Genomic DNA, 20,952 nt, shown 5'->3' with positions numbered 1-20,952 from the left:
AATCTGTTTACACTACCACTAGCACACTGTTTAAATGGCTTTAGAATCTGATCAACCATTACTTCAAAATCCCTTTCTTTCATTGATTCTTAAAAATTCATAAAATTTTAAAGGGACAAAAAAAAAAGAGCTTATTAGCTCATCGTGGATTTCCCTTCCAGCTTCCAACCACAACTGCTCCTTACTACTCATGTATTAATTCAATATTTTCTTGAACTCAGTTACATTTTCTGCTTCCACCACCTTTACAGGCAGATCATTCCAAAAGCCAACCATCCTGTTAAAAAAGTAATAGTCTGAACTGTAGATGGCTCCTACACTACCAAACTTTCAATTTATGCCTCCTTCCTGTTATTTTCACAGCTAAGCATAAAACAGTTTCATGGATTTATATTATCAATACCTTAATAATTTTAAACACTTCAATCAAATCCCCTCAGGCCCTTGTCCTCTCCAGACAAAACACATTTAGATATTTCATTCTCCTCACAGGACAACCCCACCATCTCAGGTTCCATAGTGGCTTGTCCCTGAATTCTTTCCAACAATTCAATGTCCTTCTTGAAGAATGGAGCCCGAAATTGTACACAACACTCTAAATAAGGCCTTCCAACTGATCTTTACAGTGAAACAATAATATCTTTTGCCTTGTACTAATTAATTTTATAGATGGCACCTAAAATCCTATTAATACTATTGCTGGCTACAGTACAGATGACTTAAGTGATTTTTTTTGTCACAACACCAACATATACTCTTCAAAAAAAGAAACGCAAAAGGCAAAATGTGAGATATTGTTAACAAGTTTATTCTGGGTAGTTCTGTATGACATGTGTGAAACTTTGCACATTCACTGCTGAACATCCAAAGTCTGCAAAGGCGAAGTCCACGCTCACTAGTTGAAGTTTAACATCACTCAACGTCAATAACAAGTATGCCCCCCGTGAGCATCATTAACTGCTTGGCATCTCCTGCCCATGGAAGCGATGAGATGACGAATCACATCCTGTGGAATGGCTGTCCACTCAGCCTGCAAAGCTGCTGCAAGCTGAGGTAGAGTCTGTGGTTGAGGTTGTCGCCGTTGCAGACGTCGGTCCAACTTGTCCCGAAGATGTTCGATGGGGTTTAAATCTGGTGATCTGGAGGGCCAGGGAAGAACGTTGATGTTGTGGTGTCTCAAGAAGACAGTGGTGAGTCGGGCTGTGTGAGGACGGGCGTTGTCATGTTGAAAAACGTCGTTGATGTTCACCATGATGGGTTGCACATGGGGCCTGAGAATCTCGTCGACGGTTGCGTACGGTCTGATCAGAAATCCTACGCAGCACTGGTATGGTTGAGGCAGTAGACATCACAGTGGTGGTCCTGTCCCGAAGGTGACGTAACCGGATGTAGCGATCTTGTGCGGGTGTGGTCACACATCTGCCAGATCGTGGACGGTCATAAGTTGATCCATGTTGTTGGTGACGATTCCATAGCCTTGTGATGGTGCTTGGGTGGACATTCACAGCTCTGGCAACATCTGATCTAGATTCACCTGCTTCCAAGCGACCAATGGCATTGTTGTGTTGTGCTTCAGTCAGTCTTGGCGTAACTGTATTGCTTGTCAGTGGCTAAACACTGTGCACAACTTTTATTGTCATTTTGGTCTGACAATCAGTGCCTTAACACGTGCAACATCACATACTCTGAGCTTGTAACGTTATTACATATATTTCTCTTTAAAATAATATAAATATCCCTTTTGCATTTCTTTTTTTGAAGAGTATATTTTTGTCAACCACAATACTTAATGTACTCACATTTGAATTGTAACAATAATTTGAACTTTAAGAACATACATGCATTACGTTACATTTTGGATAGTTAGACATCATCTGCCATATATTAGCCCAGTGCATCAAATGATCGAAATCTCCCTGTAAGTCTGCAACATCTTTGATATAGTTAGCTACTCCAAAAAAACCTCAATGTCAACTGCAAACTTAAAAATTTTGTCTGTCATTCCAGAGTCAATACCATTAATATAAACCACAAACAGCTGAGGACCTAGCACAGATGCTTGAGTCACACCACTTGTAACTCTGATCCAGTCAAATCTAACTCCATTTATTACTACTATTACTTTCTACTCTCCAGCCAGTCTTCTATCCAATTTAATATTTTCCCAACACCCATACATTTAAGTTTTGTAACAACTCTTTTGTGAGGCACATTATCAAACACTTTCTGAAAACTAAGATAAACCAAATCCACCATATTTCTTTCATCAATTCTTACAGTAACATTCTTAAATAATATAAAAAAAATGCTACAGACTTTCCCATGGTGGAACAGTGCTGGTTCTCTGACACTACATCAAACTGTGTTAATTGACTCTTCAATGCATCTGTAATCACATTCTCGAAGCCCTTTCCAATTACTGATGTAAGACTAACCAGCCAATAACTGCCTGGACAATATTTATCATTTCCTTTAAATACTGGGCTAACATTTGCCAACTTCCAATCTTCTAATACTCTTTCACTGCTCAATGGCTTATAAATATATTAGCTAGTGGTTCGCAAATGAAAATTTTGAGTTTCTTTAAAATACTAGGATAAAAGCTGTCTGGTCCAGGGACTTTATCAATTTTTAGACTTCCTAACTTTTCTCTTCCAATTTCATAACTTAAGATGGTATATTTTAAACTAATATTGCCTCCATACATTAAGTGCTTTGATTAAACAATAATACTTGTATCTTCCTTCATAAAAACTGAAGAGAATATATCAATTATAAAGTATACCATCTTCTGAGATGAGATCCCTACTAGCACATTTTAAGAGGCCTAATCCCCATCCTAACATTTTGTTTACCCATCAAATACCTAAACAACTTAGTGTTTCATTTCACTCTCTCAGCCAACCATCTATCAATATAAATTTTACCCAGTACAATGGTTGCTTGTACATCAATGTTCAACCACAACTGTCGATTGTAAACAGTACAATGGTTACTTGTACGTAAATACTCACCAACCACAACTCTCTGTTGTAAACAGTACAATGGTTGCTTGTAGGTAAATATTCACCAACCAACCCTGTCTATTGTAAACAGTACAAGGGTTGCCTGTACATGAATGTTCACCAACCACAACTGTCGATTGTAAACAGTACAATGATCACATGTTCTTGAGTACTGTTGTTAAAGAAACAATTGTCACTTGTACTTAAATACCAATCACAACTCTGTCTATTGTAAACAATAGAATGGTCATTTGTACTTAAATACTCGCCAACCACAACTGTCGATTGTAAACAGTACAAATGGTCCTTTGTACTTAAATACTTGCCAATCACAACTGTCTATTGTAAACAGTACAATGATTGCTTGTACTTAAATATTCATCAACCACAACTGTTTAATGTAAACAGTACAATGGTTGCTTGTACTTAACTACTCACCAACCACAACTGTCTGTTGTAAACAGTAAAATTGTCATTTGTACTTAAATAATCACCAACCACAACTGTCTATTGTAAACTGTACAATGGTTGCTTGTACTTAAATACCAACCACAACTGTCTGTTGTAAACAGTACAATGGTTGCTTGTACTCAAATACTCACCAACCACAACTGTCTGTTGTAAACACTATAATGGTTGCTTGTACTTAAACACTCACCCATCACAACTCTGTGTATTGTATTTATATCTAATGCTAATATTGAGTCTAATACAGCTTCCTACCTCATAGGTTTCATAACCAGTTGGTGTATAAAAGAAACGTGAAACGTTTTTTGAAGCCTATCAACTGTACTGTTAGACTTGGAATTTCCCCAATCAGAACCCTGAAATTAAAATCTACTATAAAAACAACTTTTTCAGCTAACATTCTGATATCATCATACAGTTTCCGAGTGACTGACCTGGTGGTTTATGACAGATCCTAGTTACGAGAATTTTCCCTTTCTTTCCACTAATAATAATTCGCTCTGAATCAACCTCATTGTTATTTTCGTTAATTTTCTCCACATCAATGTACTGGACTTCACTCTAATAAATGATTTGTAATGTGGTGCTTCAACCCATAATATCAATACTTGACTGTTTGTACCTACGTTCCACATCAGTTATACAAAAACAACTGTACCTACCTACATATTTCATAGTTTATCGTATTTTCATTCTCAAATTTTTATGCTTGGCTGCTTTTACTTCAAAATTTGTTTGATAAAATTTACCACTACCTTATTCAAATAACATAGGATTTTTTGTTTTACATTCTTTAATAAACTGAAATTTTGTTTTCAAAGGAATGATAGTATGGATTTATAAAGTTTTGGTACAACGTTTTGTATAGTACAAGTGAATAACTATCAATTATTATTGAGTGGAATAAACTGTAACAGAGCCCTTTTTAAACATTGACCATCTTGTATAATACAGACTGATAATGATGTGTCACTGTCGAGTGAAGTAAACTATGACAGGGGAAGAGGATTTAAATTAGTTTGTGAATGAGGAATATAAACAGCTTTCAAACAACACAATGTTATGTATGTGAGATATAAAAATGTTACACGAGTACAATTTTTTATGTGAATAACCTTAACAGTGTTATGGAAGAAAATACCATGGTTCTCTGGTTTATTAGACTCTTAAGACATTGAAGAAATGTGTTGTTGCTAATAATGGTTTATATAGTGTTTTAGTTTGTAACTACAGAAATATTGAATATCAGTCTATAAAAGTTATTATGTCAATCCATATGTTCTTGGTTCGGCTACATTTGAATTATTGTTTTCAGGCCTTGACTCTGTATTTTAGGATGGTCATTGAATTATTGGAAAGAACTTCAAAACCACCTGGGCAAGTCTTTGAAAACATATTTTAATTAAGTTACATGTAAGAATATCCAGGCACGATACCAAATCCTGGATAATTGAAGTTTCCCATTTTAGCAAAGTAACAGAACCACAAAGGTTTGTAACAAATTACACACTACTTTGTGTCAGGGAAGAAATATTAAACATTGTTTCATAATGTTTGCTTTCATTGGAAAATGTGAGACATTAGTGTAACAAACTAAGCAGTATCTTATGTGAGACAAAATATATTAAACATTGTTTTGTAATGTTTGTTTTTCTACTAATGGTATGAACCACATCTACATCTACATGAAAAGTGCTGATTAAAGTTTTCAAAGTAAAGAAACTTACCCACTAATATTTAAGTAGTAAGACCAGTACACAACACCAAAAATTAAAAATATGGATGGAAACAAAACTTGAGCATTCTTGTCAATAGACTTTATATAGAACTGGCAACAAAGTGGGCAAGTGGTGGAGCTCTCTGTCCAGGCTTCTGATAAAGATAACTCCTTCTCTTGCTTTGCATGTGTACATGAGGCACAACTTCCTCCTTCATCCAGTTTTTTCAATATAATAGATGTATTGTTAGAAACTCCCGGCATGGCTTTAACCTTTTTTAAATAAAAAAATGACAAAGTTTTATTAAAATTAGGCATTTCTTTTCACTGAGATGACTGAAGACAGCACTGGTCGGTAAATATTGTAACATTCTAAACATAGTATATGTACTGAAGATGTGGTGGAAAGAAGCAAATGTTAAATGACTATCAGATGTTTCCAACATAATATATTCTGTGTCTATGAGCCTTTAATGAAACCTAATAAATACTAATAACCTAATAAAGTACTCACAAATAACATAAGTACCTTTATCAAAAAATTAAAAACTTCTCTACATTATTTATGATTAACAAAATAATTTTACTGAAACAAATGTTTGTTGTATTAGAAAATACATAAATATTTAAGGACTTTTCTACTTTCTGTTTTTGATCTTTTTTAATAAGCCACAGCATGCCTCAAGTGAGAATCAAACACCCTGATGATATAGAAGAAATACATACTTACATTTTTATCTTTCTCTGATAAGCCACACCATACTCAAAGAGAGAACCAAACACCTTGATGAAATAGAAGAAATACATACTTACATTTTTTATCTTTCTCTGATAAGCCACACCATACTCAAAGAGAGAACCAAACACCCTGATGATATAGAAAAACCGTGTACTTACATTTTTTATCTTTCTCTGATAAGCCACACCATACTCAAAGAGAGAACCAAACACCCTGATGATATAGAAAAACCGTGTACTTACATTTTTTATCTTTCTCTGATAAGCCACACCATACTCAAAGAGAGAACCAAACACCCTGATGATATAGAAAAACCGTGTACTTACTTTTTTTATCTTTCTCTGATAAGCCACAGAATACTCCAAGAGAGAACCAAACACCATTATAATGCAGAAGAAAAGCCAAACATCGATAGCCATCATGTAATCAACAGAAGGAAGTTTACTCCTGGACTGGATGGCCTGAGTCACGAGGGTCAACATGGATGTTATTCCAAGGGATACTCGAGCAGGAGCTGCATCCACATCCAGCCAGAAGGACACCCAAGATAGAACGACGATCACACCACTTGGTGAGTATGTTGTGATTACACTTCCAGTCAGTCGGCGGATAAAGGTGAAGTTAACCACCAGGTACGTATAGTTCCCTGTAAATGTCAAATCATTATGTAGGTAAAATAATTCTCCTTTGCCTAAAAGTTATATGTACCTGTAAATGGATATTAAGAAAAAAAGATTTGAAACTAAACTTTGGAAATTAATCTTTTTATGTTGTTTTAATTGTTTAATGTTTTATAATGCTTTAAGTGGTATAACAGTTTAAATAATTATTGGTTTATTACCTAAGAAATATACATATACAAACACACACATTATATATACATTATATTAGGATGGTTTTGGAGCTTCCCCTATCATTAGTCCTATCCAGAAATTATTAATTGACTGTTGCTGTGCATCATATGTCTCAATGAGCTGTCTTAAAGTGTATCGCAGATAGTATGCTCTAATTGTTGCAATGAGTCCTTGATCCATAGGTTGAACAATGAACGTTGTGTTTGGAGGATGAAAGACAACTTTAACTGGTGTGATTGCTGATAAATTCCCAAGGCTCCCAGGGTTACCAATGCCTTAGGTTCAAGCCCTTTTCTGTGGCAGTAGCACTTGACAGCTGAACAATAATGACTGATAAAACCAGTCATGAAAAATATCCATCATCACCCAAGTCTTGCCATCCAGATAACTGAACAATTAGTTTTGGAGAAACCTTCCACTGCCATCCAGATAACTGACAAATTAGTTTTGGAGAACCATTCCATTGCTTTTGGTATTTCACAATGATAAGCTTTGTTGTCTAACTGGCCCGGCATGGCCAAGAGTGTTAAAGCGTGCGACTCATAATCTGAGGGTCGCGGGTTCGAATCCCGGTCGCGCCAAACATGCTCGCCCTTTCAGCCGAGGGGGCGTTATAATGTTACGATTAATTCCACTATTCGTTGGTAAAAGAGTAGCCCAAGAGTTGGTGGTGAGTGGTGATGACTAGTTGCCTTCCCTCTAGTCTTACACTGCTAAATTAGGGACGGCTAGCACAGATAGCCCTCTAGTAGCTTTGTGCGAAATTCAAAAACAAACTGTTGTCTAACAATATATAAAGGTGGTCTTTTACTGTTATAAAACCAGATGTACATTTCACGTTAACGACGAATTAGACAAAATAAAGCAATACTTAACGTTAACAATACTTCAACGTCAACAAGTTTCCTCCACAAACCGTAGAAAACATTATACGCACACAAAAAGCAGAATCAACTAACAAAAGTAAATATACACTTCGATTTAAAAAATCACGAAACCATATACTGCTGCATACCATATATTCCCGACATCATCAGAAAAATAACCAACATTTGGCAAAAACTAGCAACAAAATATGACATTCCAGTTAATACCAAATTTATTCAAAAACCAGACACAAAACTGAGGACTATACTATGTAAAAACTATACTGACAAACACCACACCAATATTATATACAAAATACAATGTGATAACTGCCACAACTTCTATCTCGGAAAAACAAGTAGAAAAATGAAAACCAGATTCAAAGAACACAAAAAGTTACCTTTACAAGTTTTCGAACACTGAAAATCAAATAAACGCAACATAACCATAGATAACACCCAAATACTAAATAAAGAAACAAACATAAACAAACGCAAAATTAAAGAAGGCTTACTTATACAACAACTCAAGCCCAAAATAAACCAATACAAAGGAATACCTTTATATCTATATTAATAAATATATCCAACATCTAAGCATCCTACACTCAATTATACAACCGCCTTCCAACACGTGGTCAGCTACCGGTCAGTAACCCTTTCTTACTTTGTGAACATGACGATGATCGAAGAAGGTCGAAACGTTGTTCACTCTCTACGGGTGTTATCTTTATTCATACTAACCGTTTTTAAATATATAATTTTCTCTACACGTGGGTTTTCTCGTCATCACAGATGTTGAAACGAAATTAAGTTCGAATGGAAAGAAAAGAGGAACAACTGTATGAAACTAGTTGCGTCATACAAAGTTCTGATTTATTGTGAATAAGATAAAGTAATATGGAACCTTTACACTGTAATTTGTAATATATGCAAAATGACTATTCATGTACTAGCATAAAACATTATACATATACCATATAAAAGTTGTATATCTAAAGAAAAATGTATAGATGTATTCAATTTGTAATAACAAACGAAGTTGTTGAATAAATGAAGTTATTATTGTGTTTAATCGTATTTTGTTACAAATGGACTAACTGTATAGTGTATAATTCGTGAACATACTATTGCGATATACACATTAGTTTAATAAACTTCCTACTGCAAGTTGTAATTACAGTCTTTCTAAAGTAAACTTGCTGCTAACAGTTGTTACTACATGCGTTACAAGTTGCTATTGATAAGAAAATCCAAAGTAAACTGGATGCTCAAAAGTATTATTAATGGTGTTAACAGAGAACATTTACACAAACACTTCAAATAGTTCACTGTTTGAAAGATTGTTTGTTTTGTATTTTGCGCAAAGCTACTCAAGGGCTATCTGCGCTAGCCATCCCTAATTTAGCAGTGTAAGACTAGATATAAGGCAGCTAGTCATCACCACCCACCGCCAACTCTTGGGCTACTCTTTTACCAACGAATAGTGTGATTGATGGTCACATTATAACGCCCCAAGGGCTGAAAGGGCGAACATGTTTGGTGCGACAGGGATTCGAACCCGCGACTCTCGAATTACGAGTCGAACGCCTTAACCCACCTGGTCATGCCGGGCCAAAAATTGTTGAAGCAGTAAACTGTTTGATAGAAAAGTAATAATATTTCAAAATAGCTTCATTACCGTTAGACCAGGCTTTGGTGAAAGTAGATGAAAGTGGTTTCAAAATGTCGAATTGTAAGGTCTTAACTTCATTGATGAACACAACTGATTCATATTCTAAACGATAAGGGCTATCCTGTGCATCAATCCATCTTAAATGTATCACCTCGTCTGTATTGTGTACTGCAGTAAAAGAAGTATCAGAATTCATTACATGATAAACAATATCCTGTACATCAACCCATTTCACCTCTACGACTTAAGACTTAGTACTTATTTTGTACTATTATATTATACTTCGAAAAATACAAAAGTGTAATTCTTATAAACAAAGACATCGTAACACAGTTTAGTTTCACTATAACCTACTAATTTTATCACATTAAAAAATAAGAATGTCGTATTTCAATTAATTTATATCATAGTGATTATTAAACACTGGAATTAGAAAGAAACCAAATGCAACTATAGTGTTCTTTAAATATACTTACACAATGATATGGAAAAGTAGCAGTGTTGAGTGTCAATGGGATAGTTGCGCAAATCAATTGGACACTTTACTTTAAACTTATATCTGTGAAAAAAATAAAAAAATAAATAAAGTTTTCTTCTAGTGTTTTGATGTTACCAAACATTATTAATAACAAGTTTACTGTAGAATGATCACACATAGAAACAAGTTTACTGTGGAATGATTTTGTCATGTAATTATATTAGTTTAAGAGTTGGCACTGTGCCAGTTGCCGTATCTCTACTCTGTCAGTTTGTCTTTCTTACCATTTATTTGAATTTGCTTAAAAACTTACTCATCAATCATTTGAAAGAAAATACGATAAACGAACTATAGCTATGCCTGAAAAGGTGAAGACAAGATTTGATAATTAACAATTCGTTTGTTTCTATTAAAAAAAAACAGAAGTCGGATATTTGTTTCTTTATATCACTAGTTCATTGTTAACTTGAAGAATGTAACCAATAAATACGTTCCTCTTTTAATAATTTTGTATACAATGTAATCTCACACATTCGTGACCTTTAAAGAACTGATCTATTCATTTATTTTCAGTGAAATGTTTTTAATCTTTTACCAAATTACTTCGTAAGTAGAGGACGCCATCTTACCTCGAAGTGCGGTATACTCCTTGACCAATGATTTTCATGTACGAATTTACAACACTGTGCTGAAATAAATGTTCTTCTTTGGTATTTTCAAATACCACATCAGGCTTCCAAAGATTAACCGAGAAACTCTCTGGCAGGACGCTCAAATGAAAGACTTTCTTCATCTTTTCCATATCCAGTCGTGGATCCTGCCACGTTTCTGAGAGATAGGTGTTCATAATGAAGTCCTGTTGAAATACAAGTCACCATTGATGAGTGTAAGTTCATTTGTATTAGTAGCAATGAATGGCAAAATGTGATTTGTGTGTCAAGAACAAACAGTTAAATATTCAGGATATATAATAATTTATAACTACAATATATATTTAATAAATACAAACAATGTAATATTTATGAATTATAATGAATAACTGTACCATAAAAAAGTAGCGAGTCATAAAACCTACTGATAGTAGTTAGCGTGGCACTATGGAAGTGGAAGTGATGGCGTTATATGTAATTAATGTGTATGTATAAGTCATGTTCAAATTGGTAATAAATGTCTAATTGCTAATTAATTAAATGTAAATAATGTACAAATTAATAATAAAATGATGCTGTATTCATTAATTAGGTTCTTAATATGCAGATAATAATCAAATTTTATATAAATAATTAATATGTAAATCCTTAATGTCAGCAGATGTTTGGACTGTTTTCCTCACCAAATCGCAGCTAACACATTGTTTATACCCTGGGATCAGGATATGGCCTTATCTATGGATACATCTCAAAAATATTATATTCAAATATAATATAATATATAGTATTCACTATTGTTTCAATATAATTATTAACAATGTATGCCTTACAAAAGCATATGGCGTTTCTATATACAAATTGTGTTATTATACTTCCCTAAGACTGCAATTCAATTTCTCTCAGTTTATGTTTATATTGCATTCATGTTTGTGCAGGCAGATAGTGTTACTAACACATTTGACGATGATTACAGTATAATATTTAATTTACATGGTGCACCTCTGCACTTTCTCATGGATAAATTTGAATAACACAACCTAAAGATATAAGATGGATGATACTCTTACTTCTTTATATGTTTAAATTATTATACATGCTGATGAAGTTAGACTATATATACATCTTTAAGTTACATTTGTAAACAAAAATAGTTTTAAATTTCAAATATTCAAGTTCTAGATCAAAAACAAAATTAGTTAGAAACAGAAAATAATTTTTATGAACTCTCAAATCTTGAGGACGACAATAGTGTACATTTAGCTTTGTGATGTTCTGTGAAATAAAAGAATAAATATGTTCGTTTTTTAAAGTGTCATGCAAAACCTGTTATTCATTAAGTACAGTGAACATACAGCTAATTGTGGTTGTGAAGCATAATCTGTACTAAATATTATTCGCTATATTTTCCAAATATTTGTAGACTGATCCTGCATGAACTTTGTTCCCAGTGTTAACGCCAGGCACAGTTTAATCTAAATGGAATAGTAAGCACAAAATGTTATTGTTTTAAAGTATGACGAACGTAGGAAAATACAATAAATAACCTTCTTTTTTTAAAACTGTATTAAAACTCTTACAAAGTGAACTGAAATGAACAAATAGTAATATGAATATAAAGTGAAAACAAAGCTAGTAAATTTATTCTTGTATATAACAGCACAGAACACTGGTTTGTAACCGACAAAAACAATAAATGTATTTCATCATCTTTGTATATAGAATATGTGAAGTGAAAGATAACGCATTAGACGTTATTATAACATTGCTTCAAAATCCCAACGTTTATGTGAGTTAAATATCTGTTCTGAAATCCGAGATAGTTTATTAGACCTACAAACTGTACATGATAAACCTCATCAAGTATTATGCAGAACTCAAATATTTTGTCAAGATCTTTTTGTATCATTATCCTAAAAATAGAGTAAAACAATAAAAGACTAATAACAAATTAACCAGGCGTGTTTTTTTCAGGATGTTATTACTAGGATTGGAAATCTGCTAAGTGTATGTGTTTTTTTTTAGAATTTGCCGGCCTGGCATGGCCAAGCGTGTTAAGGCGTGCGACTCGTAATCTGAGGGTCGCGGGTTCGCATCCCCATCGCGCCAAACATGTTCGCCCCTTTCAGCCGTGGGGGCGTTATAACGTTACGGTCAATCCCACTATTCGTTGGTAAAAGCCCAAGGGTTGGTGGTGGGTGGTGATGACTAGTTGCCTTCCCTCTAGTCTTACACTGCTAAATTAGGGACGGCTAGTACAGATAATCCTCGAGTAGCTTTGAGCGAAATTCAAAAACAAATAAACAAAAACAATTTTTTAGAATTTGCCAAAGTGGAGAAGTCCTCCTAATTAACATAACCTAGTGGCAGACTATAAGCTGGAAGGTCAAACGTTCTACTATCCAATCTTCCAGCACAAAGTGCAGAGTGAATTAATTTATGAATTTCAAGTACATGATATGACTTTCTAGATTAAGACACATTTTATGGTCGTATTTCATGAATCACTTTTGGAAATATTCCTTACGTTTTGCTCACAGAGATTTAGTAAATTTGATTACATTTGGTTATACAGTAAATATTGTGTTGAACTGTAAGTATACGCTAATGCCTCGATTACCTGTACCTCCTCTATCTAGAACCTTCGAATATTTGTGGTATTTCTCTCCCCTTATTTTCGCAAGATAATTGTGCTATTATAGTTCTAGACAATAATTTACAATTTATGTAGAAACTGGCGTACAGAAATCAGTTTTGGTTGTAAAAGCTCAGATGTTACATGATATCCAGAGTTTTCACGCGTAGGATCTGATGTGATCATAACCTAACAGTTCAAACTTATTTTTGCTTTTATTTTTAACTGTTCACACAGGAATACAAAAAATTTATATTGTGGTCAACTTATTTCATTAGTCTTGGTTAACAAAGACTTTTTCACAATAATTCCCATGCACAGACTTGAGCTAATTTTTTACTTGTTTTTCACAGATGTTAATAGGGTGTAAATTCTCTTCCTTGTCTATAGCACAAGAAGTGCCGAAAGTTAAGAGTTATTTACGCCTATGTTAACAATTAAATTCAACTGAAACAGGAACGGCCATTCAAGAAAGGAAGTATTAAAGGAAAGTGGAATTGGATTCATGTAACTCGCGAAAAGTTGAACATGAAAAAATGATACAATCGTGACGTCTTTTATAAATAATTGTATATTAAAACACAGAACTTAAATACATTGAAAAAATTGTATTTAGTATTGGGATAACTAGTGAGATAACACTAGTTTCTCAATTGTACACTTTTCTGTTATCAACGTTTTTTTTAGTCTTTCTGGACCAGTGCAGCTAATCGAGGCACTGGTGTAGTATGGAAATAACTTTGTGTTTCTCAGATGCGAATTTGGGAAAATAATAGAGAAGACTGGAGATATAAATCTAGAGAAAATCATGTTAAACGTTTGAAATTTAAAGATTTTCAGGGCCAAAACATTCTGGGAAAGACAATACCGCGTTTACACATATCACGTTTACTAACGAAAGTGTTTATTTAACATTTATAATTAAGATCGTTGTTAATTTATTACATCATCTTTTATGTATGTTTTCAGTGAATGATTAGCTAGCAATCTGAACAGTTGACCTAAAATCATAATCGCCTATGTAATACATGTTTCAGTGTGTGCAACAACAGTCGTACTTTGAGTTTTTACGTTGATATGTTTGTTTTAAATTTTACGTAAAGCTTCACGAGGGCTACCTGCACTAGCCGTTCCTAATTTAGCTGTACAAGACAAGAGGAAAAGCAGCTAGTCATCACCACCCACTACCACTTCTTGGACTAATGTTTTATCAACGAATAGTGGGATTAAGTGCCACTTAATAATGCCCCCACAACTGAAAGGGCAAGTGTGTTTGGTGAGATGGCGATTCGAACTAGCGACCCTCAGGTTATGATTCAAACTCCCTATCCATTTGGAAATGTACATTGATGATGGCATATATCTACAGTCTTATACTAGACAGAATTACGTATAAAGTTGAAAACCAGAAAGAAACAAACTTTAGGCAAAGATTTGAAAGAAAAGACATTTCTACAGAAAGACAGAGATGACATTTCATACGTCAGTAGTGGTTAAACATAGTTGTTTACACTGATCTTTTGCAAGCATTGTATTGATGGAAATCAATTTATAAAGGGGAACATGAAAATTAAGTCGTTATGTGTTACTTAGAAATATAAGAATAGCTCACAAGGCACAACTCTAAGGCAGTAGTTGTTTTAATGATCTAATGTAATGTAACACAGTTATCCCACCCACTGTAGCTCACAAGGCACAGCTCTAAGGCAGTAGTTGTTTTTTAATGATCTAATGTAGTGTAACACAATGATCCCACCCACTATTATCTTAGAGTTGAAATGTATATCAGGACGGCTTGTTAATCTCTATTAACTGTTGTTATTGTTTGAAAGGAGGTGCTTCTGTACTGGTGAGAAATGTTCTTCCAAAGTAAATTTTTTCCACATCTAACTACTGACTACATGTTGTTTGAGCACTCATTATGTTCTTCTACAATATGTTTTTTCCACTTCTAATTACTGACCATATTTTCATCATCGATGTCGCTGATGTCAAGAATGTCGAGATTGACAAACACCTTGGGAGGATCACCTATAAAATCAAATATCGATACTTAACAATGGCCTAAAAATCACACTGTGTAATACAACTATTGTATTGAATAATATGATTATTATATCAGTTACCAAAATATTTATAGACTAATTCTATTCTGACCTCAACCACAATTTGATATTTAACTTTACCTTTGTTCTGTGACAGTAATTTGATAATTAGTGTATTTCACTAAACATTAGAGAGACAACTTTACATCAAGGAAATGAACTTCTGTAGGCCTTAAACCGATCTAAATTTACCAGCTCAATATGAGACTTGACCTGTTACAGTAAACATGGTGAGTAAAACCACTAATCAATGTCACACAAATTTAAACAACGTATCTGTATTCCCCACAGGTGTTATCAATAATTTAACCGTCAACTAAAACTGTTAAAATTTCATCAAGCAAGACATATACATTTATCTAAAAAAGTTTGTGTACAGTTTGTGGGACAAAGAGGTTCAGTTCTTAAGATCCTGAAACAAGTTTGATGGCTGGAATACAGCAATGAGTGACTGAAAATTTTCAATCATTGGACAAAGGTAAGATAAAGCATGTTTACCTCATTAAGGAACATTTATTTCAGAAGATTTGAGTTAAAACTTCTGTCGAGCAACAAGTAAAGTAGGCTTCAAGTTCTTACCATTCTTATAAAGTGTTAGTTTTTTTTTAATTTCGCGCAAAGCTACTCGAGGGCTATCTGCGCTAGCCGTCCCTAATTTAGCAGTGTAAGACTAGAGGGAAGGCAGCTAGTCATCACCACCCACCGCTAACTCTTGAGCTACTCTTTTACCAACGAATAGAGGGATTGACCGTCACATTATAACGCCCCTACGGCTGAAAGAGCGAGCATGTTTGGCGCGACCGGGATTCGAACCCGCGACCCTCAGATTACGAGTCGAACGCCTTAACCCACCTGGCCATGCCGGGCCATAAATTATTAGTTTACATAACACAGACTAACGATGGTGACAACTTTGTTATAATGTTCATGTTCATTAGGCCCGGGTGTTAGACATAATGTACTTTCACCTTTTACAAAAGAAAGTCACTTGAAATGTTGTTCCCGTTCCTTTTTGTAATTTCTAGTGGCATTATAAATATTTTCCCACTTACGCATCTTATTAAAGCTGTCATTGAATAATTTTTAGCACATGAGAATGGTAAACTATAACGACGCCGATAACAGCATTAACTCATGCTGCTAGTCTCGGCCAGTCATAATAACACGTGCGTAAATTAGAATGCGCTGCAACAAGTGTATATTTAGAACACCTTGAAGACCGTAATTTTTCTAAATTCAAAGAAGGCTAAAAAGGTGAAATAAGGACAATCTATACTGTCTTTCTGATTTTGAAAAACTTATCGGACAAGCAGTTCTCAAATCAAACGAACTATCTTAATAGGACAGACTTAGCAACCCAGCTTGACTTACTGCTACCAGTTAGATCTAAATAGTGTTTATTAAACATCTAGGAATAAAACTGTTTAGGCAGTTAAACGTAGTGGTTATTAAATAAGATAAAACTAATTATGTTTCAGGTCAAATAGCCGAAGATTAACTTAACTACAGATGTATATTTATTTTATTATTATGGACCCAACTATCAGGGAAATGCCTTTCTTCGGGTGTAATCAGTTAACGGTAAGTCTATGAACGAAAACATTCTAAACAGAAAGAAACAAATAAAGGACTATAATAATGCCTACAGAAACTTGAAACAAAAGGAGAGTGTGTTTTTTCTTACACCAAAACTACATCTGGCTATCTGCTGACTCCACCGAGGGAAACTGAAAAAAAAAAAAAAATGTACCATGGGTTTTGGAGGTGACTACGGAAGTAGGACCCACATTGCGGTTGGGATACACCGTCTATCAGTCTTAACTTCCATTCGTCAGTCTCACTTAAAGAAAAATAAATTAAAGGAATGCGAGGTGTGAGTGCTCAAGCCCACAACGTACCACATCTATATCACCCTTCACTGTCTTCAGACAGTTGTGGGAAGGTGGCTGCTCTTCAAAGTAATGAAAAAAAATAAAAACAAGGTACTCCCATTTTGGGGTAAGAAAGTTAAAAACCTTACCTCTTGAAGTTAGCATTACAGCCCCCCAGTATGGCAGAAAGGCACTAATTGGTAGCCTATTAAACGAATTATACTAGTATAAAGGGTCCCATCCAGTTATCCAAATTAACTAGTATAACTCGCAACCACCAACTACTGCAACTATCACGCAATAAACAAGCCTTCATATACGGTAAGGTGTATGTTCGCATAAAGTAGTGGGGACGTTATAATGTGACTAGTCTGTTCATTAACAATTGGCCTGGCATGGCCAAGCGTGTTAAGGCGTACTCCGAGGGTCGCGGGTTCGAATCCCGGTCGCGCCAAACATGCTTGCCCTTTCAGCCGTAGGGGCGTTATAATGTGACGGTCAATCCCTCTATTCGTTGGTAAAAAGAGTAGCCCAAGAGTTGGCAGTGGGTGGTGATGACTAGCTGCCTTTTCTCTAGTCTTACACTGCTAAATTAGGGACAGCTAGCGCAGATAGCCCTCGAGTAGCTTTGCGCAAAATTCAAAACAAACAAACAATCATTAACAATTTCTAATATAGTTGTTTTAAATTAGCAATCATATTACTATAATTCGTTTACTGGGCCACCAATTAGTGCTTTTCTACCATAATGAGGGCTGGAATGCTAACTTCAAGAGGTAAATTTATTTAACTTACTTACCCCTAACTGCTAATACCTTATTTTTCAATTATTTTTCTTCTTTTTACTTAGGAAAGCAGTCATCTTCCCATAACTGTCTGCAGCCAGTGAAGGGTGATATAGATGTGGTACCTTGTGGGCTTGAGCACTCACACCTCCTTCTCATACTTTCTATTTCTGTATCTTTTCTATTGCTATTCATTTGCTTTATTTTATATGATACTGGCAGATGGAGGCTAAGACTGATAGAGGTTGTATCCCCACCGCAATGTGGGTCCTACTTTCGCAGTCACTTCCAAACCCTAAGGCACATTTTATACCCCACATTGTAGCTTGTACCCGGGGATCCTTTCAATTAGTGAAGCGTTTTTTATTTTCTATTTATTTTTGTTTCAGATTATTTTATAAAAAGTAATATGATTAGTCAGAGGTTTGGATTTGCTATTTTTAACGCAGTTCTCCTTTTCTTGATGACAAGAAACCTGAAAGTGGCCTAGGAAAGTCGAAACGTTGTTCTTTGCTTATTAATAAAAGTCCTTTCTTTTGATTTTGTTTACTTAATTCTGTTAGTATTTATTTTCTCTAAAAATGTACATATATATATATATAATTTGTTATTTTAACTCAAAAACAAGCTAAAACAAAAAAATATTCATCAACTGAAAAGATCCCAGGTTACAAGCTACAATGTGGGATAATAAAATGTACCCCAGGTTTTGGAGGCGAATGCGGAAGAAGGGCCCACATAGCGGTGGAGATACACCATCTATTAGTCTTGACCTCCATTCGCCAGTCTCACATAAGAAATAAAGAATAGCAATAAATATAGAACTAGAAATAGAAATTAGGAGAGTGAGATGTGGCTGTTCAAACCCACAATGTCCCACATCTATATCACCCTTCACTGGCTACAGAGGGTTATGGGAAGGTGACTCCTCTTCCAAGTTACAATAAAAAGATAAGGTATTACCAATATGGTAGAAAGGCATTAAATGAAAATACAACAAACGACTATACCATACTTATTCAACTTAATAATATAATTATTTTAACTAAAATCTATATGCATATATACACACATACACAGAGTTACCCCCACATATATACGTACAAACGGATATGCAAATACACACACAAAAATATATATATATATACACATATCAAACCTTATTAATATCACATATTGACTAATAAAATCCCTGTTGTCACTTACCAGAACATCCAGGAAGACTTGATGGAATCATTGTTAGCCAGAAACTCTGCCATTAGTATTACATATTCATCTAATGAAATACCTGTTGTTCTTTACCAGAACATCCGGGAAGACTTGATGGAATCATTGTTAGCCAGAAATGCTGTCATTAGAATTACATATTAATCTAATAAAATACCTGTTATCACTTACCAGAACATCAGGGAAGACTTGATGGAATCATTGTTAGCCAAGAACACTGGCCATTATTATTACATAATGATTTAATAAAATGTTTGTTGTCACTTACCCGAACATGTGGGGAGGTTTAATGCAGAATAGTTGTCAGATAGAAGGTTTAACCACTTGTTATTTATTCTGTAACATGAAACATTAAATATTTATATTTGTTTGAAGACGTTTTGTACGCTCAAGTAAAATATATTCATATGTTCGTCATTATTATAAACTTTAAATATTTAACATATTTGGAAAAAACTGTCAATTATAAATTTTAAAACATATTCGTTAGGAATGACACAAGGTGACATACATACTTTTACCAGAAAACACCTCATATGTAATGCTCAGCAGAACAGTTTGATTAAAGAAATATTTAAATAAAACCAGAATGTGTCGTTAAGTTGGTCTGTTTATTAGGATGAAACCTTGGCTCTTACCTGCTCGTCATTGTGTCATAACAGTTCTTAGCAGATACTAGTATAAAAATACATCCTACTAATACTAATTTTGAAATAAGCATTTTCGGCTTATAGAATAAATTGTTTGTGTTATCCCTATTGCATTTTGTAGTAATGGTAAAACCGCACAAAACTTTTAGCACTGGGCCTGCGCAGTGCAGTTTTGTTATGGGTCTGAAGGTTATCTGAACACCGACGAACAACAAACCATCGTTTCCTAAGCAACCTCTTTCTTTAGAGAAAGTATGAGAATCGTCCATGTCACAAACATAACCGTATGAATATTTTATATATCTATTAATATTTTCTAATAACACGAACACATACAAACGCCAAACGACACAGACATGTATTGTCATGTCATTTATGTCCCGAAAGACGTATGCTGTTCGTTTAATATATTAAATTTCACATTGATATTAAATTTATGAATTTGAAGAAACCTTTCACGTGTAAATTTAACAATGACTCCTAAAAATGTCATTACCAGTTTATTTGATATTGCTCTTATTGTTGAGCTGTTTCTTTTGTGTTATTCTATAAGTACGGTAATACAAAGTCCAGACAGCATAAACAAGAGTTTTATTTGTTTCACTTTGAGTTCGACAAATTCTACAATGTTTACTTAACTAATGATAGGCCTAAAGTCACAAACAAAGGACGTCTAATCAAAAGTTCGACTTGCCGATTTCAAATCTCTTGTAATTTGTCACACACAATAATTCAAAACTTACAGCATTTAACTAACTGGTTGAAAGTAACAGAGAAACAAACAAATAAACTCCGATTTCTCATTAACAGATTAAACAAACTCGTTCGCTAACTCTTGTCTAATTTGCTTTTTATAATTTACTCAAACAGTTTTTAAACGATGAAAAAAATCTAATACATTTAATCCACGTGCTCATCCAGTGTACTCCAACACCTTTAGTCGAACCACAATTAAAAATACATCCTAGAACGTTGTCACCTCTCTGTCATGTTGAGACATTTGAAACAATTCAATTACATTAAAAACAAATGTAGATTTTTGTTAGTTATGGAAGCATACGTTAAAAGTACCTTATAACAGCTAACATCAATGATTACAATTATGAATAATCATAAGGAGTAATTATTTCTTAAGTATTGATCCTGCTAATATACTTTTAATATACGAGGTCTGTTCAAAAAATACGCGGACTTAGTCATAAAACAACATGTACTTTATTTAGAAGTTAC

The 20,952-nt window shown here is 34.3% G+C and overlaps 1 protein-coding gene across 1 annotated transcript; it reads right to left on the bottom strand.

The window, feature by feature from the left end:
• Nucleotides 1-422: 422 nt before the first annotated feature.
• On the bottom strand, nucleotides 423-19,104 carry LOC143236411 (gamma-aminobutyric acid receptor subunit pi-like). The gene is made up of 9 exons (XM_076474673.1): nucleotides 19,052-19,104; nucleotides 17,210-17,265; nucleotides 15,048-15,115; nucleotides 10,432-10,658; nucleotides 9,801-9,883; nucleotides 9,331-9,492; nucleotides 6,256-6,575; nucleotides 5,201-5,463; nucleotides 423-618 (listed from the first exon to the last, which is right to left on the bottom strand). Exons 1-9 carry the CDS (start codon nucleotides 19,102-19,104, stop codon nucleotides 423-425), a joined length of 1,428 nt encoding a protein of 475 aa, XP_076330788.1.
• Between the last annotated feature and the right edge of the window lie 1,848 nt (nucleotides 19,105-20,952).

The sequence above is a fragment of the Tachypleus tridentatus genome, chromosome 13 (genome assembly GCF_004210375.1).
Source record: "Tachypleus tridentatus isolate NWPU-2018 chromosome 13, ASM421037v1, whole genome shotgun sequence".
NCBI lineage: Eukaryota > Metazoa > Arthropoda > Merostomata > Xiphosura > Limulidae > Tachypleus > Tachypleus tridentatus.
Note: the sequence above shows the minus strand (reverse complement) of the source record. Positions and strands in the feature narration are given on the sequence as shown.

What these genes read in the sequence shown, in the direction of transcription:
- LOC143236411 (XM_076474673.1), bottom strand. Translation starts at nt 19,104, where the DNA reads ATGGCAGAGTTTCTGGCTAACAATGATTCCATCAAGTCTTCCTGGATG. An exon ending in GGAGTATACCGCACTTCGAG is followed by an intron (nt 9,884 to 10,431) that starts GTAAGATGGCGT and finishes TTTTTTTCACAG; the next exon opens with ATATAAGTTTAAAGTAAAGT. An exon ending in CACCAAAGCCTGGTCTAACG is followed by an intron (nt 6,576 to 9,330) that starts GTAATGAAGCTA and finishes TGACATTTACAG; the next exon opens with GGAACTATACGTACCTGGTG.